The 24,788-nt window shown below is 43.1% G+C and overlaps 1 protein-coding gene across 6 annotated transcripts in view; it reads right to left on the reverse strand.

Moving 5' to 3' along the window:
• Sacs (sacsin molecular chaperone) overlaps nucleotides 1-24,788 on the reverse strand; it is a 107,221-nt gene that overhangs the window by 81,218 nt on the left and 1,215 nt on the right. For 4 of the 6 annotated variants that reach the window (XM_060391078.1, XM_060391071.1, XM_060391068.1 and 1 more), the window contains exon 2: nucleotides 15,810-16,280. In XM_060391078.1, the coding sequence (XP_060247061.1) occupies nucleotides 15,810-15,829 (20 nt within the window). In that variant the 5' untranslated portion in view covers nucleotides 15,830-16,280. Of the gene's footprint in view, nucleotides 1-15,809; nucleotides 16,282-20,888; nucleotides 21,001-24,788 lie in introns of those variants that run through there. The other 2 variants (XM_060391069.1, XM_060391072.1) reach the window with 2 other exon arrangements.

Here is a 24,788-nt window from a genome sequence, read left to right on the forward strand (position 1 = left end):
AAGTAAGCCAGACAAGGGGCTGCACTTCCCTGGTCCTTGTGCTCATGCAGACATAGTTAACATTTATTTTTAGTGTCATTAAGCATGCCTTGGGAAATGAGGTCATGTATCTGAGTTAGCATTCCTGCCTTTTCTACTTCTAAACAGGGGCATTATGAATTCCCTGGAGTGCTGTAAAGTCATCTCAAAATAGGACTTCACATGAGGCTTTTGACTATACCGTTAATTTTAATGAGAGCTAGGTGTTTGGATGCCAAAAACCCTTAGTTGGCTATTCAAAGGCAGCTGTGACCCAAGTAACAGTAATCAGTAAGGATCCTGTATACCTACACACAGCAATTAAGCGATAGATGGGTACTTTGCTATGACTCAAGCCATGATTTTGTGAGGGGACACATCTTGAGCTAGCCTGCCCTGAGAATAGTAAGCTCACATGCGGCTTTTTGATTTTGTTTTTAATTTATGATGGATACTGATTAAATATCCTCATCTGCAATTATTACAGGAAATACAGGACTAGAGTGAGCTGGCTATATAGGAATGGGGTGATAGCCTCTAGCAGGAATGCTTTCGAATGAACAATGTAGCATAAGAGAGTCTCAGACCAAGGCACCATCCTAGAAAAGTCCTTCCCCCATAAAACTGATGAAACTGAGCACAGTGTAGAAGAGTCTGGGCCAAGAATCCCACCTGCTACCCTTTCTCTGTCTTCTAGATGTCGTCAAGCTGCATGATTACATCATTTCCTATCGACTGTGACTAAATGAGTGGCAAGTTCTGTGCTCTCTTCTCACTCTGGTCTTCCTTCCCCTCCTCTCTGGCATGATCATTGAACAGCCAAGACCAATATAAAAGTAGGCAAGGGCATCTCAAGAGCCTTACACCCTTCGTCTCAGCTTGGCTTCTTCCCAGTGTACCCTGCCCTTTCCCCCCTCCTCTCTCCAGTCCTGTTGAGTTCAGTGCATATTGCACATGCTGGCTCTTTGCTGGGAAATCTAAGATGAGGGTGAATGGGAACTAGACAGATACAGCAAACAGAACTTCCACACAATGGCAAGCACTGATGTCATTGAAACCAACATAAACTGGCAATAGCTGTTCAGTGTGCAGAGGGTGTCCTGGGCTAACAGCAACTGTCCTGAAGGTTGATTTGTGTCTGAAATGAAATCTTTTTTTTTTTCCTTTCTTTCTTTCCTTGTTACCTTTCTTCCCAAGCACACTGCAGAGCCACATCTGTGCGTCACATCATCCTGTCATTGGTTTTGCAGTACCCCCAATGGGGACCAGCTTTATTCCCCAGTACCCTTCCTGCTCAAGGGCAAAGCGTCCCTTTAGAGTGGCTCTGGCATTCCCTTCTGCACATTTTCCTGTGTGTGTGTGTGTGTGTGTGTGTGTGTGTGTGTGTGTGTGCAGGCCCCTGTGTGCACATATGCATTTGTAACAGTAACTGACTTTTTTCCCACTTCTTTGAACCATTGGGCTAGATGGGATGACTGCCAGCAACACTGGCCAGTCTCAGTGGTCATGGCAGAGTCCTTCAATCACGGACATGGAAGACAACAGTCACCTGTCTCAGAAATGTTTGTGCTTTGACAGGGGATTTTGATTTCCACTACTGTGTAGAACATGTGGTTTATATTTTGGAAGGTTTTCCACCCAGTCTGAAACCACACTGTGGTCGTATTCATTTCTGGCAGCCGCTAGAGTAAGAAACTGAAAAGAAGGTCCAATGAGAGGGAAACTGTTGTAACACCCACTCGTTCTGTGCACAGAAGTTCCGGGCAACAATGTGTTCACATTTTACAGCTGCAAAGAGAAAAGTTCGCAAATTTTGGGTTCAGTGTAAGGAAAAGCATGGTAATAGTCAAAACGATTCTCATTTTTAATCGTTGATCATCCAACACATTCCAAATTCTCCACACTCACACTGTCATGTGTGGGTTTTCCCAGAAAACCCTGCAAGGAGGTATAACCACCAACAGTCATAAATAAGGCTTTGCACCTAGAGAGAATGAGTGCTTGTCTAAGCTTTCTAGAGCCTGGAGTTGTTCAGTTTATCCTGAGTTGTGCCTCTGTCTTTCCTTCCTTCGTTCCTTCCTTCTTTCCTTTCTTTCTTCTTTCTTTCCTGTCTTTTCTTTCTTTTTTTGATTGTTTGTATTTTTTTTTTTTGAGACAGAGTTTCTCTGTGTAGCCTTGTTGTCCTGAACTTGCTTTGTAGATCAGGCTGGCCTCGCATTCACAGAGATCCACCTGCCTCTGCCTCCCCAAGTCCTGGGATTACAGGCGTGTGCCACCATGTTGTGCCGCTTTCTACTTCTAATGATTGGTTACACTCTACTTAGGTTTCAGGAGACCATAGACAGCATTCTCCAGGGACAGCACTCTCCTGGGACAGAAGTATCCTAAGGTCTAAGAATGATTTGAATTCCCAAGAACACAGCACTTTCAGAGTCTGGCTGGATGCGGATAGCATGAAGGCCTCACACATGCAATGGAAAACACAATTTATGTCTTACAAAAAAACACTTGAGGATAGAAGTGTCCCAGATCTGGTGGTTTTTCAATTTTGTAATATTTGTGACTATATAATGAGTTACTTGAGAATGAGGCCTGCGATTCAGGTACATCTCATATACACAGACTAGAAGTTTCACACAGCTATTTTCAGCACACTTTCCTCTGACCGTGACCTGTAATGTTCCACCCCAGACCTTGAAAAGAAAGGATTTTTGAGTGTATTACTTAGGATTTTATACCTTTATGATTAGAGATCATCAGCTTATACTAAATATATAGGATAAATGCACAAATAGAAACATTCAGCAAAAATCTTACAATTATCTACTTACCTAAAAGATCTTGAAACTGCCTATTTCTTCTCAGCTAAGGCACCTGTCTAAAAATACACTCTCCTCGACTTTGCTTTGAAATAGTATGTCAGAGATAATCTCAAGAGTATAAGTTGATTAAATATTCTCTGGTCAGAAGTCATTGAGAAATGTAAGGTCATTTGTAAAAACAAGAGACTGGTTTTGTCATCTTTTTAAATTTTCCTGCTTGTGTTCACAGCAGGGGTTTTCACTGCTGGTGTAGAAGGGGCTTGTTTTTTATGGTTGGGGATCACGCCAAGGACCTTATTGTAGCAAATCCCTGCTGCTAAGCTACACCCTTATCCCAGCTATAGACTTTTCAGAACCATACTCTGTGATTTATGCGATTTCTAGAATTCTGGGTTTGCCAAGAAGCAGATCAACCCACAGGTCATCTTGCAGACCCACTGCCTCAGTAACTCAGAACAATGAACTGTGGAAGGCACACACATGGAAGTAGGGAGCTGAGGACAAGTCACAGGGCCAAGAAGGGGAGAGCACATGCGGCCTTTCCTCCACACAGGGCTTGCATTTGCTGTCTCAGAACAGTGGCAGACACTGACAGGCATCCGCTAGAGAAGTAGGCAGTCTGACATAAATCAAGGGAACTTTATTTTTTATTTTTTAGTTTTTTAAGGAAAGCCGGGAATGAATCCATAAAAGCTGGGATGACTGGACCTTTCACCATCACTGCACCAAATCCCATCAGTTACTCACTTCCACAGCCATTTTGCCACAGGCTCTCATTGTTCGTGTTAGATAGTTATAAAATGGAGACAGCATCTATTTTCCCACTGATGATTAAAATAAATTGCTTTTTGAAGCACCAAGAAGTTTCAAACACCGAATGCAAACCACAATGCCTTAATCCATTATTTCATTCAACACTCACGTAAAATGTATCATTGTCCACTATTTCCATAATTATTATAAATATAACGGTTAAATAATTTGCACAAAGAACTCATCAACAACAACAACAATAAAAATCATTTAGAGAAAGGTGCTATAGCTCAGAATTTTTTGTTTGTTGTTTAATTCATAGGACTCCTCAGAGACCAATTGATCCCTCTGATCACCCTAGATCAGCCATTTGCCTGTGACTGACTGGGTAGGGTGATGGCTTGGTGCAGTGATACTCCTTGTGGGTAGGGCCCCTGCAGTCCATTTGGGGACAGCAGGAGTCCAGAAAATGCTATCTGTTAGCCTAAAGTGAAACTCGACTTTAATGATCAACTACACAGCTAATATTTTAAATGTTTATGAAAACAACCTTTTGGGGTGACACAACTCTTCAGAAAGATTAAAAAAAATAAAACCTGTGAACATCAGTCACTTTGTTTTCAATATTTAAAACTAAAAAGAAACCACTAGTGACTTAATCTGCCAACTGACTGGACAAGCGTATCCCACTTATATTTGGAAAATCTACCTTTTGAGTCACAGTGGGCTAACGAGCTGTAGCTTCACAGCCTTCAGACTTTCCTAAGGGATCATCGTCATGAAACACAAGTGGGATTCACTTCAAAAGGCCCCAGTAAGGGTTCCCTTTTCCCAGCCGAGGAAGAGAGGAGGGATGGTTGTAAGAGCTGGAGGATGGGGGAACACTGCCTGAGGCCACAACATGACTGCTGCACTCAGGAACTCACAGCATCTGTGGCTACCTGCACAAGATCAGGCAGACAAGATCGCTCAGCATTCCAAAAGGAAGCACTAGCTGAGCCAGGACTGGTGGCCCATGCCTTTAGTGAGACCCTGTGTATACAGACACACACACAAGAAGTGAAAAGAAAGAAAAAAGAAATATTTACTGGACTCAGTGGGTTTCAAATTTTTTAAAGGAGGAGACTAAGGTGAGGAGAGAGCATGTGGGATAGGAGTATCCAGGAAGAGTGAGAGGGGGCGTAGGGAGTGGATAAGGTCAAGACACACGGTCTAGGTACAGGAAAGTATCAAAGCATTGCTAATTAGTAAAGTCTAAATAGGTGATTCTCTGGGTGTGTTTTCCAGTGACCCTGGTCAACAGACAGAAAAAGGACAGTTGCTATCTTTCCAAGTTTAAAAAGGATTGATTCTGTAACTCCCCTAATTAATAATAATAATAATAACCATAATAAAGCAGACAGTTGATGCATGTGTGGTGAGCGTTTGTAGTACATGATTCTTTTTGAAGAACATACCTATTGTCTTTATTCTCCATAAAGATAAATGAACAATTTATAAACAAATTAGTGACTGAAATGTATTCTTTCTGGACTTTGCATTTAGTCCTCTTTTCTCTTCATATATGACTGATACTAAATCTCCTCCTCTTTTTCCTCTTTTTTAAGGATGGTGGTTTCAATGAACAAGAAGGGAGCATTTTCATCTTATCTTAAAATGCCAAGTTGTTTTGCCTACACTTTCCAGGTCTCAGTAACATGAAAATCATTTTTTCTTATTCTCTACAGTGATTTAGGAAGCGTTTCCCTGCAAAACCTATTCCCTTGGTTTCAGGAGTTCCAAACTGTGTAGAACCTTGGTTGGCAAGGTAAAAAGATCACTGTCTTGCTTTTCTACTAATTGCCTTATTTATATTTGTTCTGGGCTTTTCTTGGTTGAGATTTGGGGGAAGGGGGTATGTTGGCCTTGAAAAAAATTTTTTGAAAGAGGGTCTCACTCTGTAGGCCAGGCTCCCTTTAACTCCCAGTAATCCACCTGCCTTTGCCTCTCAAGTGTTGAGATTACAAGCATGAGGCACAGCACTTAGCTCCTGTTTTTCTTATGACAAATGCATTAAGCCAAATAGCAAAACAAATGAGATTAACTTACATTAAAGAAGCACAGAGGGATCATTTTCCTCACTCTGAGTTATGCAGTTTTACTTCCTAATTCTAAATAGGATTTTCTCCCCAAAAAGAGTCACCTAATGAGTTCACTTAAAATCTTGGTGCTTTATGCTGGGAAATACATATTTTTTTTTCTTTTTCATTATTCTCGCAGAAAAGTTAACTGTTGATTTTTCAGTGATGCTGTCCATAGTACCAAGATGACTCAGTGAGTAGAGGTTCTTGCTACTAAGCCTGAGGATCTGAGTTTGATCTCTAGGATTAGCAAGAAAGAGGACTATCAACTCCTGAAAGTTGTCCTCAGATCACCAACACCATGGTAAGTACATGTCCCCCATATATGTTTTATTAAACACACATTTAATAAAGAGTAAAAACTTGAGATGAGATTTCACTCAGTGGTAAATCAATTGTCTGGCATGTGAGGGGTGCCGAGTTCCCAGCACTGACAAGCATAAAGATCCCACCACCCTGACTGAAATGGCAGGTGTGTTTGTGTGTTAGCAGCCCGAACCCAAGGTTTTGTATGAACTCACCCAGTCTCTGCAGAGCCCACAGAGTGCCTTCTCCTGTTGGCAGCTGTCCATCAGGAGCTCCTCAGACCTCCAGGTGACTGAAACGCACACAGCAGTGCCTCAAAGCCTGTGCGTTCCAGGGGCCTGGCCATGGAGACCAGGCTACTATAGGTGCCTGAGGCTTGCTTTAAAATGCAGAAGCACAGATGAGGCAAAGCTTCAGTAGGAGGTGAGTGTGTGGGTACCCCTCAGGAGGAGGGGAGTGCATGTACCCTTCAGTAGGAGATGAACATATGGGCACCCCGTTGAGCATTTTCCTCTTTTTCTCTAGATATGCTTGAAATTTTTCAGGATAACATTTTTTTTCAAAGAGGTAAAGGGGCACCAAGAATAAGCACAGGGCTCTCTCCAGTCCAGCTAAAGGAGAAGCATGGCCTCTCTACCCAATCTGTTCACTTTGAGAACAGCAGTGACACTGGCCATTTGCTAAACATGAACCATGTGGGGTCCCTGAGAGAGCTCAGGGAAAGGAAAGTGAGCTCACAAATTCACCACCCAACACCCACCTTGGGTTTCACCATGGCTTGACTCTGACCTTCAAGTCTAGGTTTTGAGTATACCTCTCTTCTCTAGGTTTCTTGCCCTACCTTAGCACACCTGGCCTTCAGGGTTCAGGTTCATGCTGAGCACCCTTTATTTGAAAGGTCTGGAATTGGAACTGTTTCTGATCCGGGTTATTTTCAATTTGGAAACATAAGCATATACACAGTGTACCTTGTAGACAGATAAAAGTTGTATTAGTTTGCCTTTGTCAACATAACACCAACTATGATCTCCTGGGAGGTGGGGACCTCAATTGAGGAAACATCTCGATCAGATAGATTGGCCTGTGGGCCTGTATGTGGGGCATTTTATTGACTAATGATTGATATGTGAGGGTGAAGCCTGCTGTAGGTGATGCCATCCCTGGGCATCAAGAAAAAGAAATATGTAAGAAATGTATAAGAAAGCAGGCTGAGCAAGCCATGAGGAGCAAGCCAGTAAGCAGCCTTCCTCCATGCTCTCTGCTTCAGTTCCTGCCTCCAGGTTCCCGCCTTGAATTCCTGCCATGCTTTATCTCAGTGATGAATTATATGACCTGGGAGCTGTAAAAATGAAACAAAGCCTTTTCCTTCCCAAGTTGGTTTTGGTCACCATTTTATTGTAGCAACAGAAACCTAACTAGGACACATGCTTAAACTCCGTCATTTACACTTCAGATATTTCTCATACAAATCACCTGGCTGTGATTTCATGTGTTTTTGTTTTGTTTTGTTTTGTTTTCGTTTTTGTTTTTGAGTATACTTTCATTTCAACTCCATACTTGAGGCCATGTGGAATTTTTCATTGACAGTAGCATTTCAGATTTCACATGCTGGGATCAGGCATACTCAACCTGTTCAGCTCCTATGCCTTGACTCAAGAGGCTCAAGAGGCTGGGGCTGCTGACTTGCATGAGCTCAAGGATACTTCCTCATGATTCACTTCAACCTTTCCCTATAAGACATGGCTGATCCCACTATCCTTCTGGGGTTGCAGCCTGACTGCCCACTAAACAGCCAAGGAAGAAGGTGAAACAAACTCACTGTGCTTCTTTTCTGGTCATGGCGACAAACCCTAACAGAAGCTACTGAGGGGAAGAAGGGCTTATTCTGGTTCATGGTTTCAGTCAGGCAAGGCAGGAGTGTGTCAAGTGTGCCAACTTCCTCACATGGCACCATGCTAGGAAGCAGGAACATCAGGTGGGATCCAGATGCAGATAAAGCCTTCAATGCCTAACTCCAGTCCCACCTCTGGCTGGGCCCCACACCCCAGAGGTTCTATAACTTCACCGAAAAGGCAAGCACCACAAGCTGGGATTAGGTATTGGAACACATGAGACACTGAGCATTTACACTACCACTCACTGTTATGACAAGGCACCTTGAGGCAGGCGGGCAAGCGCTCATCTGTATGGAATCCCAGCTCCCACTCAACAGGATGGTGGGGATAATGGTTTTCCTCACAGACTCACGGCCTCAGCACCACCTCTGGTGAAGCAGAGATTGAAAGCAAGCAGGGCCAGCTTGGCTTACACCGGTCCATGACACTGGGCTTCCCCTTACAGAGGTGGAAGGGCACCTGTGGGAGTTTGTTTCACACTGTTTGGATGTGGCTGTTTCTAAGGCAAAAAGGAGATGTGGGGACAGGGCAGGTCCCACATTACTCTTTCCTGGCCACATGTAAGGCAATGGCTCTGAGCCTGGGACAGTACAAGGTGAAGCCAAAATGCCCAGGAAATAAGGGACAGAGATCTGGAAGGACAATACCGCATGTGTTCTCTCACACGAAGATCGTAGATTTAAGAAGTATATTCATGAAAGCAGAGAGGGGATCAGAGGGAAGGGGACAAGAAAAGACATGGGAGAAGTGTCTGTGAGAAGCTTTCATGAAGAATGTCATGATGAAACATTATTTTCTATAATAAAAATATAGTTAGAAAAATTATTTGATAAAATAGAATGGTTAAGACTGACTTCACACAGCACTCCCACAGGGGCCTGGCTGCTGTCCCCACGCACACAATACAAGTAGCTTTGGGCTCAAGGGCTTCACTGGGGACATGGGAATGACATCTTGCCCAGGACACCAGCTGCAGAGGCATGGCACAGACTCCAGGGCCAATGGCTCAAGTGGAAAAAACATGATCAAACTTATCCCTGAGCCATTGTGAGTTATCCCTGCCCTAAGTATGCCCAGAAATAGCAGGGGGAAAATTGAAGCAGATGGCAGAAGGAAGGGGGTGGGGGTCCTGTCAGGCAAGAGGAAGTTTGGAGCCAGGGAAACATGTGGTGTGCACTGATTGTTCTTATTTTCACTCATGAGTTTCTGCGACCTAGGAGGCATGGGATAATCTCTAAGCCACTGGCCCAGTCTTGCTCCCGGCGCTGGGCACTGCTACTTGATCATGGTTTCATGCCTGAATGACCTCTATGCCTGTCCTTCATCAGGCATGCTAGGTTGGCACATTGTCTTGGCCCTCGCCTGTCCACCTGCTTCTCCCTGTCTGTACCTGTTTTCAGCTACTTGGACTGTAGATCCATCGCCTGCATTCATGAAGACTCTGCTCTTCCAACCGCAGATTTGTTGCTTCCATTTTGGGATCAGACAAAATACATATTTGTTTTAGCCTCTATTTCCTGGCACAGAGCACCTACAACCCTTGAATCTTGCTGAGTAATAGGGGTGTATTTAGTTATTCACAGGGATCCTCTGGACCTTTAGTGTAGCCGCAGAGGTGACTCTCAGTAATCTCAAGATGGAGGAGAGGGGCCAGAGGAACAAAATAAGTATTTAAACTCCCATTTCCTTCCCACCCATAAGAAACCCCAAGGAGAAAAAGAAATGAGATGGAGACTGAATTCAGTCACCAATGGCCAATGACTAAGTTATTTCAATGTAACAGAAGTTTACTACAAACTCTGAGGCAATGGAAACGAGGGATCTTGGAATTTGGTGACTTCATCAAGGTGCTGGAAGGGTGGGTGCTCAGAGGGGAGCAAGAAAGATTCATGGCCCCCTCACCAAACCATAGCCTCTGCATTTCTTCCAGCTGACCAAACCCTGTAGTTCCTTTACCAACTGCAGACAAAGACCTATTCAACAGGCCTCATCAGTAGGCTGTCTGTATCCCCATCTAAGGTCAGTCACAGTAGGAGTTGTTCAGTTAGTTCAGGGAGAACCTGCTGGTCTAGATAATCATCACTCAGGAACCCAGTGCAATTCGTTTAACAAGAACCCCTTCATGGTTTTCCATAGATCTCTCCCGCTGCCCAGTGGCTGGAATGCCTCTCTGATTTGTTGTATTAGAAGTTGAGCTGACATTCCACCACACACCACCACCACCCCCCATTTCTGAAGTCTTGGCACCTGTCACTATGGTACCAGTCTTCTTCACTGATGTGACAAGGGTCAGGAAAAAAAATGCTCTTTAACATACACAGTGCCATGACTTGAACAAGAGCGAGTTCATTACTGCGGTGACTTGAACAAGAGCGAGTTCATCACTGGGCTCTCAGAGCCCTCACCCAGGACCCCAGGTGCACATTTTTGAAGTCTTTGCCATCTTTTCCTGACTGATTGATCAGCAACTGATGGGAGATCACACTCCTGAGCATCTTTCCCATGACATCCCATGGAAGTACAGTGAGCAGTGAGTCTATTTCCCATAGTCCTCAGCAGAACACTCTAGAGACTGTGTGGAGTCAGCTAGACAGAGACTCCATCCAAGTCCCAACCTCTTGGAGGCTGGGTTTGCGTGTAGAGAGAGCTGGGTTGGTGTCCCAGGCACCTGTTTGCCCAGTACCCTTAGTTAACTATACAGGGAGTTTTCTAAGGTTTGAATTCTTCCCCCACCGCAACCCACTGCGTGGCTGTGTACTCCATGCCCCTACCACTCTCTCTGAAATTTCCTTCTTGTGTCTGATTTTACTAAGGATGATTTCAAATGCCAGTGACATCCTCTAACTGGCTCTCTTTCCACCAGCTGTGTCCCCATCCTCCCTTTTTCACCCACTTTAGCCTTCTCTTAGTTCCTTCCAATCCTCTACAACTCCTCTTCCCACTTCCTCAGCCCTCAGCCCAACCAAAAGACCCCTTCCTTGCTTTGCCAACCTCTCCATTCCCCATAGTCACTTGGATTTGAGATTACAGGGGTTCTCAAAGGACTCAGAGAGCCCCAAAGCTGGATATTGGGACAAGCAGCACTTGGAAACACCCTCCATAAGTAACAGTGAAAAGTGAGGTGAAGATCGGAGCCAGCTGTCTCACCGTAGCTAGTGACTGTGGGCTGTCTGCCACATGTGATAAAACCTTAGGACAACAGTGGTTGTATATTTACATGTTAGACATGTATCACTTTCTACTTCAGCAAGGCATCACCAAATTAATAACTCCCCTTAACAAGGTACTCTTAAAATTGGCTTAGCAACAGTGAAACACTTACATGAGTGAAATCCCCAACTTCCTGAAAACAATAGAAGTGAATTCAACCATTTGTCAGGTTCAGATGATTTCAGTAAATCTTTAATAAACAAGCCCTGTTTAGAATTACTACTTTAGTAAAAATGGGTATATTTTCAGGTGTCTGTATTAAGTTTAACACAAGAACTGTGCTAGAATTTGCTGGTCAATAATATCATAATAAAGTGTTTGAAATTATTTTTAAGGGGCTGACCAGGTCGTTAAGAGCCTTTAACCTTTGAGAGGACCAGAGTTTAGTTCCTAGGATCCAAATGTTACAGCTCACAACCAGGGAACCAGACATCCTTTTCTGGCTTCTGTGGGCACCTGTGCTCACATTTGCACACCCATACATGTACACAATTAAGAAATAAAATAGTTCTTTAAAATTAAATTGTGAATTTAACCTAGAACAGATGCATAAATGAAAAACAAATTGCTAGATTGCTGGATACCAGCTACTACACAGACATCAAGAAACCAAAATCGATGTATTTGGCATTTTCAGGCTTTGTTTGTTTATTTGTTTGTTTGTTTTCTTTCCATATCTTTCCCTTATCTTCCTTTTTTTTGGGGGGGTGTAGATTTCAGGACTGGGTCTCTTTGTATAGCCTTGGCTGTCCTAGACTCACTTTGTAGACTCACCTGCCTCTGCCTCTCCAAGTGCTGGGACTACAGCATGTGCTATCATACCTGGCACCCCTTTCTTTTTCTTAATACTTGTCTGACATACATACGCTGTTTACAGTTGACAGGGTTGTAACTTGAGGTGGCAGCTAGGCTTTTTAGTGTTATAACACGCCTGCTGAAAACTTTCCAAAAACCTCTTTGCAACTTGCAACCTTAGAGTTGTGCTAGGTAATTTCTAAATAATACACATTGCTGGCACACTAATTACCACATTCAGGTTTATGTGGTTTGGGCTTATTTTATATTGTCTAGAGATGCCAGCTATACCCCAGTCTGTCGAGAAATATGAAACCTTGTACTACAAATCGGCATGCCTACAAAAGCTGTAAAAGAGTGTCAGAAGAAAATTAGGTAATTTGCTCTACAATACTAGCTAATGACAGGCAAGTCACACTGGGTACATCCTATTTTGTTTAAAAATAATAATAAATGGTTGCCAGGGAGCTGGAAATAGCTCAGTACATCAAGTGCTTGCCATGAAAACATAAGGACCTGAGTTTGATCTTCAGAGCCCATATAAAAAGTCAGATATAACAGTGCCCACGTATAAGCCCAGATCTGGATCCCTGGTACATGGTGGGAAGCCAGCATTGCCTACCTCAGCACATTCTGGGCCAATGAGAGACCAGTGGCTCCTGAGGAGAAATGCTCGAGGTTCACCTCTAGCCTCAGAATGCATGCATTCACGAATGCCTGCACACAAACACATATGCACATGTGCATGCACACAATAAAAGGCTTTTCAGTTGTTAAAAGTTAGAATTTGAGGCTGAAGAGATGGCTCAGCAATTACGAGCATATACTGCTCTTTCAGCAGACCCCAGTTCAGTTTCCAGTTCCCAACTCTGGGACTGGAGTTAGAAATGATTGTCAGCCACCTTGTGGATGCTGGGAACTGAATTCAGGTCTGCTGAGCCATCTCTCCAGCCTCTGAAGGTTGGTTTGTTTTTCATACATAACTGTTACCTCCTTTTGAATCTTTGTTACTTTGGTTCAGTAGGCAGATAAGGATTTCATCACAGTTACCTAAGATCCTATTTAGTCAAATGTCCAAACCTTTTGATACTTTTGACAATTTTTTTTTTGCCTTTCCCAAATTAGATACTAAATTAATCTAAATCTCAAACTGACCCTGAGATTTCCCAAAGGACAAAGTAATCCCTCCAAACGTGTTCTCTGCCTTAAGCATGTTGAATTGAGTACGATGCATTATTAAATCTTCTGAAAGTTCTTAGCCTTCTCTAGTCTAGACTTTATTCATATGGGGAAGCGACACTAATCTCATGACTGCTGCAGAAGTTCTACCATATGCCTAGAAAACGTCTTTTCCACAACACATCCCAGCATCATGCTATTTTTCACAATTCTGGTTACTGTTTGCAAATATTAGGAGCTACAGAAATAACATTATTCTCTTGTTACGTGACTCTCCTCTTTAACCGCAGCAGCCATGTGTCGCTCAGTCGTAGCTGTCCATGTGTGCCCATTATACCTGTAAAGCCACACTGGATCCCTTGGCTTCCTCCCGCTTCCCTGTGCTCTACTTCAGGTAGGGACCATGACTGGTGTTCACTCCATCCCCAGAAACACTTAAACAGGAAGCCCACTGGAGCCATGGTGTCCTGTCTCTATCACCTGAAGAAGCATCTAGCTCAACATCTAGAAAATTCAACAGCTATCCCCCAGGCTCAAAAATTAGATTTATAATTCATTCCAAAGGTCTTTGTCTTTCTTCTAATTTTCACAGAAATTCCTTCATTAAATTCCTGACTTCTTGAACTATGGAGTCCGAACAGATGCTTACAGTATTCCTCAGGGAACACGAGGATGGGGTAAGGAATAAACAGACTTGTGGAAGGATGTCTCATAGTTATTTGAATAAGAGGGGGATGAAAAGGCTCTCCTTAGCCAAATTCCAGTCCATCTCTTTCTGATACAACCTGGTCCTGTCTCTAGCCTGCTTGGCCTGGCTGCAGCCAGCATCCTGCTAAGTCTGCTTAGAATCCACTGCTGGTGTCTAGTCACCTTCACCAAACCTGTGATCATAGAGTGGATTGGTCAGATCCACTCTAGCAAGAACCTTCCTTCCTCTAATGGCTTTTCTTAGTAATTTTTTTTCTACAGCCCCTGCATAGTAGTCATTCAGATCAGCTCAAGTCTGAACAGCAGCAGAGGTGTGAGGGAGCTGGGTGATGCTCTCAGTGGATGCACAAGCTGTGTGTGTAAACATGAATATATGTGCTCACGTGCCTGCATGTGTTGCTGGTTACTGACCTTTTTAGTAAAGTGAGAGTTCTAATGACCTACAGCCTATATAATGCCATTCTCTGAAAAAATACACTCAAATTTAATTCATATTTTCTTTTAGGTATAAATAGAATTTGCCACCCTTGAATCTACATGGTTGGGCTTTGTCCTGCTGATTGACAAACTGTAGTTAGTGTCAGGACCAATGAGTGGTTCCATATGATTACTGCAAATGAAATTTCTTAAAGAAAACCAGCCAACTGTTAAGGTAAACAAAAACAGTTCACTTTTCATTTGTAAAAGCATCTACTTCCAAAATTACACAGTAGGTACCACTGTGGAGTACTTGAGAAAGTTTTCTTTAAAAAGAACAACAACAACAAAAAATGTCTACAGAATACCGCAAAGAGCCACGGCGAAAATCATGTACGCTCCTCCCATCTCTAATCACAGTGTCAGTAATCGTAAAGGATTATTTTCAGGTGATTTCTCATAGTTCTAGCAGATACATATGCCAGTTGTTTGATGGTACCCATATGCATCCATACACTGTAAAAATAACTAAGTGGGATGGCTCCATCCCATAATCCCAGCACCGAGAGAGCAGACAAGTGCAAGGTCAGCCTGGAGTGCACAGGAAGATCAGCCCCATAAATAGTCCTGAAAATGCCGGGGAACAACTGCTCCTGGAAAAGCGACAGCCTTCTTATTTAATGTGCAGTTTATTAAACTAGTGTAGAAACACTGACTTGTTTTAAATTCCTTTCATATTTCAAGTTTGAAAAATAAAACTCGAAAAATCTTTTAATCTGTTGATATCATTAGGTTAAGATGTAATGAGGTCTTTCTTGTTTTTACGGCACTAAAAATTCCATTCTTGAACTTGTTACTTTCAGTACATTATTAGAGTAGCACTCTGAGCCAGACCGTGGTGGTTCACGCCTTTGATCCTAACACTCAGGAGGCAGAGGTAGGTGGATCTCTGAGTTTGAGGTCAACCTGGTCTACAGAGGGAGTTCCAGGACAGCTAGGGAACACAGAGAAACCCTGTCTCAACAAACAAAAACAAAAGAGTAACACTCTGCTACATAACTAGGGAAAATATGTTTATATATACTTCTACAAACATATGTATGTATGTATGCATGTATGTATGTATGTGTGTAAAATATGTATGTAAAATAATCAAAAAATGAAGCTAGCAACATGAGGAGGAGGACATAGGAAGGGTTCGAGGAAGGGAAGGGTCACTGGAAGGGGCAGGTGGGAGAAAAAGGAGGGCAAAAGTGTTGTAATTCTATTAGAATTTAAAACATTCAAAAAGAGCATATACATTTCAATAGTAATGAATGAACACACAATTTTATATAAGTCCTTAAGCTTTTAAGATCAGGCATATACTTTTATAAAATACCAACCATGGGGACAGCAATGTGGCTCAGAGAACAAGGGTGCCACCTTTACCCTCTACCAAGGCTGACAACCTGAATTTGCTTCCCAGAACCCACATGGCAGGAAGACAACTGACTTCTAAGACTAGTCCTTTTCCCTCCTCACTCACAAGTGCACATACACATAAATAATTACATGCATTATCATTTACATCATTGAATATTTACCTAATCTCCTCAGGCTCCATGGTCACTTCTGGAACAGTTGTTCTTTTGAACCATAGACAGTTCCCACTTCCTTCTGCTTAAGGTTCCTTTGTGTTTCCTGTCAACTTTGAGCAAAGCTCTTCCTGGCTGGTGAAAGGCCAGTTTCCTCCAGCATTGTCATCATCTGACATCAGAAAACATTTTGCTTTGTGACTGTGTCCTGTAATACAGCTCTGACCTGATAAGGTCACCTTTTTAAAGTAAACCAGTATCAGCTGGCTGGGACATTTCGGCTTTTCCCAGAGGCAAACTTAACTTCTTGCCCCCTGAGGCTCTTCTATATTCCTTCTTGGAGGTGCGCAGTGAAGGTGCTGTAGAGCTGCTTGGTTAGGTCACTGACCACCCTCACCTCAGGAGATGGAGAATACTTGCTGTTGAGAGCTCTCCTTCTAGCTCAGGAGAAATGGGCATCTTAGCTCTACCTCAAGGACCCTGAAAGAAAAAAAACAAGGTAAAGAAAAAAATAAGGAGAACACTCATGTGTGCACTGAACGCATACTCTGCACAGGAGACGGTCAGGTCCTTAGCTTGAGTGACCTATTAAATATAAAGTATCATTGTGCTGCATTTCTGCCAACCAGTGTGACATTCATTCCCCACCCCCACGTCCCCAGCCTCCCAACAAAGCACACAGCAACAAACACACATGCGTTACTAGACATGGAGGCCTCTGAAGTAATAAATGTATCTATTTATCAACCTAGCTCCTGTGCCCAGCTTCCGTAGTTTCTTCCTGCTTCCCACACAATATACCTTCTTTGAGGAAAAAGGCTCTTAAAATCCAGGCCTCAACACAGACACTATCTCATGTTTGGAAGACAAATAGTAAGCCCAGAGGATGACTCAGGGAGTGTCTGTTGTCCAAATATGAAGACCTGAGTTCAGATACCCAGAACTCAAGGAAAACAAAACAACAACAACAACAACAAAACAAAACAAAAACATGTGCACATGGAAGCCTGCATATAGTATACACACAGGCACGTACTATAATGTGCCATATACACATGCATACATGCACACACACACACACACACACACACACACCAGAAACACTTGTCTTAGAAGTAGAAAACGTGCCTGTTGGAAGGGCTTAAAAACTACAAATCCTTGAAAGAGCCTTTTAAGAAATGAAATGGGGAAATCACAAAACTTTGCCAATGATGATAAGTCAGGACACAGGAAACTAAATTCCCTCTTTATTTATACAAAAGTCACGGTTATAAATTATTTTGTGATTTCAAATTTTTCTTAGACATGACACGTGTAAGAGCTGTTTGAAGGGAAGTGAGATTGGTAATATGTTAAGGAAATTTGTAAAATAAGTGATTTTGTTTAAACACATCCCAGGAGGAAGGTGAAAGGCTGAAGCTGTCAAGAATCAGCTCCTGGACCTTCATTTGTGTATCCTGACATCCTGGTGGTGACGCTGTTGATAGAACCCAGGGCCTCAAAACATGCTCACAGGTACTCTATCACTAAACTATGTTCCCAACCTGCTAAAACTCACTGAATGAAATGTCTGTGGGGGTAATAATTTAAGCTATAATGAGTCATCAATTTTGGATAATAAAAAAAAAATCCAGTGTCGATCCATCCCTGAAAACAATTTTTCAATGATTTTCTGTAATTTATTTTTATTTTAGTTTTTATTTATTTATTTTACATTCTGGTCGTAGCCCAGTCCCACCCTCCCTCCCCATTTCCCTTATTCCCCCTACCCTACTCCTCAGAGAAGAAGAACCCCCCTACCCACCCACCCCAGCATATCACATAGCATCAGAACTGAGTGCATCCTCTTCGCCTGTGGCCTGGTGAGGTAGCCCTGTCAGGGGAAAGTGACTGAAAAGCAGGCAACAGGTCCATGTCAGAGTCAGTCCCCATTCCCTTTATACCAGGGAACCTATATGAGGACTGAGCTGCCCATCGGCTACATCAGTGTAAGGAAGGAGCCTAGGTCCAGTTCATGCATGGTCCTTGGTTGCAGCTTTAGTCTCCACAGCCCCTTCTTCTTCCCTTCCCTCCACCCCACCCCAGTTAGTTGCTTTTTTTTTTTTTTTTTTACAGATCATTTTGGTTAGCATTCATCAGAGCCACTCTTTTTTTCTCATCTCTTGCAGGTTTCCCATCTGGGTCTCCAAGCCAACTGTGGATTTAAAATATATATTATAGAAGCTGCATCTATTTCAAAATATGCAGGCTTTTGTTCTTGCTGTTATCCCCTCAGTGAGCAGGGCATCAACACAGTATTCTTGTGCTAAAGTATATTCCTATGAGGACTCCATAGAATCACACAGCATCTATGTAAATTGGCATTACAATTATTTATTTACTTATATTTCACCCCTCCCCACACACACTGCGTGTGTATACATGCAGAAATATACTCCAAAACCAGTGAGAGACCTCTGTCTTATATCCTTGAGGCAGGGTCTCTCACTGATGTGGCTAGTGAGCTCCCAAGAGTTCAGGAGACAGGAAGCCCTACCTGCCTTAACCTTGAGCTATGGGCTTATAGGCATGTAGGGGTGAAATATAAGTAAATAAATAATTGTAATGCCAATTTACATAGATGCTGTGTGATTCTATGGAGTCCTCATAGGAATATACTTTAGCACAAGAATACTGTGTTGATGCCCTGCTCACTGAGGGGATAACAGCAAGAACAAAAGCCTGCATATTTTGAAATAGATGCAGCTTCTATAATATATATTTTAAATCCACAGTTGGCTTGGAGACCCAGATGGGAAACCTGCAAGAGATGAGAAAAAAAGAATGGCTCTGATGAATGCTAAAACTAGCAGAGAAACTGGGGTGGGAGGGAGGTATTCTTAAATAAAGACAGTTTTGTTCCTTAAATTTTTATTTTAAAAGCAACCATAAAACAGAGCAGATGCTGGTTCAGTTCCTCTACAACACATGCGGAAGTTTCTGCCACTGCAGAGCCTGTGGCAGGAAGAGACTTAAGCCAGCTCTGGGTTCAGAGGGGCCCTTGGGAGCCGATGTGGTAAATAGCAAGAGTGGCATGCCCATGACTGAATGCTAGAGCTTTTATTAGATGAAGAAGAAAGCAGAGGAGACTCACTTACTCCTTGTCTCCTGCCACATGCGGAGGTGTGCAGCCTTCGGACTCTGCCAGTGAGAGGCAGCAAGGCCACATCAAATGTGTCATTGACCTTCAGCCCGACCTGTGAGGCTCGATAAACCTCTTTTCTTCATAATTTCCCCAGTCTGTGGTGTTGTGTTAGTAGCAACAGAAAATAAAGTAAAGCCCTCTCCACTCCAATAGGTGTTTTGTGGATGGAAATGCTCCAGCCCTGTGTGCAGAGACAGAGTAAAGAGACCGCCTACAGCCACCCAAGATGAATGCGTACCGCGCAAGGACCTGCAAACTCAGACTGGGTACCCATGCCCTTCCAAGACAGTCCTCATCTGTAGAGTCTTCATTAAAAATTGGGAGCAGTATGATTATGGGAAAAGTTACAGTCTTCAATGATTTCATTCAGGAGGAAGAATGGTTGAAGACTGAATTAAGTCTTAATTTCAAGAGCTGAGAAATAAGGTCATGGGATTTTTTAACCCCAAAGAAAACATGAGTGAAGCTGGGAGGGTAACTAATGAGAGGGGAGCAAAGACGCTTTGGGAAGCAGCACCAGCTGGTTCTAGAAAGATCCCACTGAAGCTGGCAAACTCCAAGAGAACTGATCATTAAAAAAGCAGGACATTAGAACAAAGCCGAGAATGAAAGCTGGGCTGGTGTGGCAGAGGTGCATCAGGGAGGAGCCTGCTGGGTCCCTGGGAAGAGCAAATCTTTCAGATGGCCTCTCGCCCTCACAGTGAGGGCAGCTGCCGGTCCCTGTCATGTGGGAAAGAAGAAAGCTCCTACAACCTTCTGGAGCCTTCTCACCAGCGCCCGGAAATTCTGCAACTCTTTGTGCCTAACCTTCTACATCTATAAAGCACGGTCCTGTGCCACCCATGAACTGTGTTCAAAAGCACCTAGCAGAGCGTGGGCAGCTTGTGCCAATTCTAGATGCCACTGTCTACGCTCGTGTAAACTACATTACATGCAGCTATGAAGCGGCATGAGATGGTCTCTGCCCGCCAGTTCACACTCTTCCCTCAGGCATAAACAATGGGAGCCCAGCAAGGACTGTGAGGGGGTGAGGGTGGACACTCCTCCTCCCCGCCAGCTGCTGAATCAATCCTTCATTTGGCTCTGAAATCTGGAGCCTCTGCCCACAGCTGACATTAGCATCGTGTCTCCGCCACGACCCCTTTGCCTTCTCAGCAAAACTGTCCTATTTTGGCAAGCTGAGCTTCACGGCAAGGCTTGGCACTGTGTGGTTTCATTTGGAGAGTAGGAAGGAGGTTGTGCCAGCTTCACAAAGGCATCTGTGAATTACACGGCTTGAAATAAACAGCCATGAGTCCAGGTGTAGGGCACAATCGGTGGACAACTGGCCGGGATCCCTTAATCCAAAGCTGTGCTTCAGGAGAGGGATGCAGTGAGCAGAAAACAGAAGGGGTCTAGGCTGCGATAGAGGGAACTGAGGCGGCGTGAGGTCCAAGCCGACCTCCTAGAAGCTAGAACACAGACACCTGGCTTTTACCAAGGAACTGAGAAGAAAGACCTTCCTACGGGGTTGGCACAAACACATAACCAGGGACACCTCCACGCTTTATCCCATGTGGTGTTTTTGTTCAATTGCAGAGCCTTTTGAATAGACTTGAGAAACAGTTGGCGCCAAGTCAAGCCAAGGCTTTGTGGAAAGGATGTGCGTGGGACGCAGGGGCAGTCCTCTCCTGAGGCCCTTCATGGTGCTGCCGTGCTCTGGGTCGCTGCAGCTCTCTGCAGCATCATGCCTCCGAATCAGTGTCCCCAGAACAGTCATGTAAACCACTTACAGCAAATAGGCGGAGCACTGAACCCAGGCCTCTCCTGAGAACAGAGTACACACTCATCTGAGGACAAAAACTAAAATTTCATACCACCAAGTTCTCAAGCAGTAAACTCCACTGGACATGGCGAAAACTTACCCTTGACCATCTTCAATGTGGAAGAAGAAGCCAAATGCAGGCAGACGCCAAGTCCTCTACCAAGAGGGACCTCTGAGGTTAGAGCAACATGTGAGTCAGCAAAGCATGAACCGGCTTGAAACTGAATCTTTGCAAATCGGAAAAGTCAGATGAATTCACCCTACAAATCAATAGACCAAGATCTAGCACAGTAAGCCCTGCCCGAGTCACTATTGTGGGCTATATGCTGTAGAAAAGGTCACGGTCACCACAGCCAACTTTGGCCTCATATGCCTCTGCAATCAAATGCAGAAATAAAATGCATTTATACCACAATGAGAAGCTAAAGGTGAAGGACACTCAGTGTGTACACACGCACATAGGGGTTTCCAGGGAACACAGCCGGCTATGAAAATACCCTACTTCAGCTTAAATGAGAAAAACGCCTAAGTGATTTCCCTGGTGTTCTGAAGCCCCTTATGTGCCCCAGGCCCATTTCCTTTGCTGCCAATTCCTCAAAGCTGTCTGACTCCTCTTAGGCTCTCCATCTTGGGTTCTGGATCATGGATATAGGAGGCATTCAATAGTGTGAACAATTAAGCCTCTTCATGTACAAATTGCACCCATGTGCCTAAGCTCTCATTTCCAGGTCATGAGAACAATCATTTTGTATCTTGAATCAGGTTCAAGTTGATTCTGTGTCATGTAGCGCTGACTGTAGTAGGCAGGGATTCTTGGATTCTTGGATTCATGGGTCTTGCACTGGCAAAAAAAAGCCACTCACAGACAAAAATTTGCATAAACATAACACACAAGAAAATTGTATGGCATACAGATAGGACCTCAGTAAAGCTGCTAAGAATAACATTAAAATAAATAGGGTTAAACTCTAAGTTGGACAAGAGTTGATGAATATCATGAAGCTTTTAGAAGACACAGAGAATTCTCAGCTGTTTACAAAGCTACCTTTCTATCTACCATGTGCCACCATGCCAGGGGCATATGCACCTATAACCCAATTTCTGAAGTGGGCTTGTTGATCTGTTCTCACTCTCTTTTCAAAAGCGGGGAATCCAGAGCTCCAAGGGGTTTAAATGCCAGGATTGCTATGATGAGAAGTCGCTTTTCTAAACTGAGTCTGCCTCGGAATAAATCCATTCAGTCTCTCGGTCTTTTCTTTCTTCATTCTTAGATGGGTCTCTGAGGAAGATAACGACAAGTTGAACAAATATGTTCTTAGCAACTTGAATTTTCCTAAAGCAGTCACTCAGCACAAGCATTTAACAAAAAACACTGATAAACAAAAACAAATGGGGGTTTGGATAGAAAGCTGACAGAGATTGACTAAAATGTGCATGCTGAGCTTCAAGAGATAACAAATTCATATCTTTGAGTGCAAAGCCATCTACTGTTTAATCCAACAGTTAAATTTTTGCTTCTGCAGTACTGTAAGATTTAGAAAATAAAAGTTATACATATACATATACGCAGTTAATTTCCAATTTCGGACAGTGAACAATATTTTGGTGTTTGTCTATCTTCTCCATTATTTTATTTGCCTTACTGGAAATTTCTAACAGCTAAATGTATCATGTTAAACAAGGGGGAACACTAAACCTACTTTTGTGTAGAAATTTCCACAAATTTTAGATACCTATAAGACTCACACGCACACTCCTTCCCAGCATTTGGCAGTTTAATAAAATAAAGATGCTTGTGATATTTAAACCACGACTGACTGATTTTAAGCTTTGATCCTTGGGGAAGAAGTGAAAGACCATGGGTTTCAGAGCCCTTTTCTTCTGGCCTAGGTAACAGACACACAATGCTGAAAGAATCAGACTAACTTAGTAACCTATGTTTCTTTTAATTGCCTTATAACTTATATTTGCAAGTTTTAGGCCCATGTTAATTAAAGCCTCTTAGTGCTTCTCCAGAGAACCGAGGAATGTAAAAGTTCCTGACATTAGCCATCTGTGAGGGCAGAGATAAGGAAGAGAATAAGCAGAGATCTCTACTAAATGGAGAGAAAATGGGCTTTGTTTGGAAACTGGGCCAAATGGCCCCAATCCTTCTCCTGACCTTTGATCCAAAGCCTATAACCCCCACTCCTCAGAACAGACATTGGATGAGTTAATCACCCTCCCACATTTAACTGTGGATAGCAGGAAATTCCAAACTGACTTGAAGATCAGATATTTACGACAGGGCTGACTGGACCTAAGGGTGACCAGAACTGACCAATTGTTTTAAAAGTTAAACACCTCATCCAATCCTAAATCACCAAGAAGGCAACCCCAGGAGATTCCCGCCTTGTGTCTTTTAAAAACCTAAGCTAAGGTCTTTGTCTCCCAGTGCCTTCCTACCTGACCAGCAAGGGTGACCCCATTGCACAATGGTCAAGAGGAACCTCTTGAGTTTTTTGCATTGATGGATGATTAGTTTCCTGAGTTCTCTTCATACCTTCTTATATTTAGTCTCTCATTGGGCCTAACAATGCAACAGGAAGCAGAACTCTAAAAGCAAATGTCTATGTGGATGCTACATTGCTGTAGGGGAACAAGGGGTGTCTCAGTACAAAACTGGTAACCACTGTGACTAGTTGGACTTCTTGTCACCCTAAATCCTAAGTACAGTGGCAAGAACACCACACCAAGAACCAGAACTTGGAGCTTGCAGTCTGAGAACTTGGCAATCTTCAGCAGGAAAAGCTATGTTGAGTCAACCTCTCCTTTTTCAAGTAAGAATACGCTGGTCTCTAACACACTTAACCTTGCATTTTGTAACTTGCAGAACTACTGAATCATTTTTTATTTTGACCACACAAAAGCAAAAAATATTTTATTTGATTGAATATTCCTGAGGTAGTGAGCATAGTCCAAAGGGAGCTGTCCAGATCATATACTTTGGACTCTAACAAAAGTTAAAAGAGTCTCTCCCCAAACCTCTTATCTTAGTGATAAGGATAAGCAGTTTCTGACAGGTGCAAAGAGAAGCCAACAGAGCTACAGCCATGTTTCCTGCTCCCAAATCCAGCGTTTCTTCCAGTTTCTCTGGGTTCCTTCTCTCTCAGGGAAGGATGTTATATCTCCCTCCTAGACACTGAAATCCAGCACGTGTTAAGCATAGAGTTTAAGGGAAAATAGCAAAGAGAAAGAAGGACAAAGTAGAAATTAAAAATAGTCAGAAGATTGGCATTGCCTTTAAAGAGTGAATGGCTTCCTGGGCTGTCCAAGATCAGAATAGCAATGGGACTCATTCTGACTTCCAAATTGGCACCCACTATATTGATCACATTTAACTGTCCTGACTTGGACTCCTGGTGGACATGGCCAATATAGTCATTGTTACTGCCACTATGATGTGTTTATGAAGAGGTATGCAAGAGGAATCAGCTTTCTTTTCCCCAGAGAATAGTTTTGAGCAGCAAGGAAGTTTCAGCATTGCTTTCATAGGTCAAAGGTGTAAAAACAGCTTGGTAGAACAGTGGGGAGCATTCAGCCCAAAGCAAGGGCTGATTAAATGCACCCAGCCAAAAGTCTATTTTTAAATTCATTTTTTTTGAAGGAGAACTAATATGTGAAGTTATCTGGCTGGTTTCACAGATGAGTGGATAGACATATGCATGTGTGTATGGATGGATGGATGGATGGATGAATGGATGGATGGATGGATGGATGGATGGATGGACAGGTGGATGGATAAGATTGGATGGGAATGAGTCAATCACTAACCAGCCATGCTCTACCTAGTCCAAGCTAGATATCTTCACAAACATTTGGTGTCTCAATGATACCACCATCATGTGAGAAGTGACCATCAGTGTCTTGAAGTGAAAAGAAACATAGGCACAAACTGTTATTGACTTTCAAGGTAGAGATATAGCATGAAGATTCAATTGAACTAATATTTGAGCATGGA

The sequence above is a fragment of the Meriones unguiculatus genome, chromosome 9, assembly GCF_030254825.1.
Source record: "Meriones unguiculatus strain TT.TT164.6M chromosome 9, Bangor_MerUng_6.1, whole genome shotgun sequence".
NCBI lineage: Eukaryota > Metazoa > Chordata > Mammalia > Rodentia > Muridae > Meriones > Meriones unguiculatus.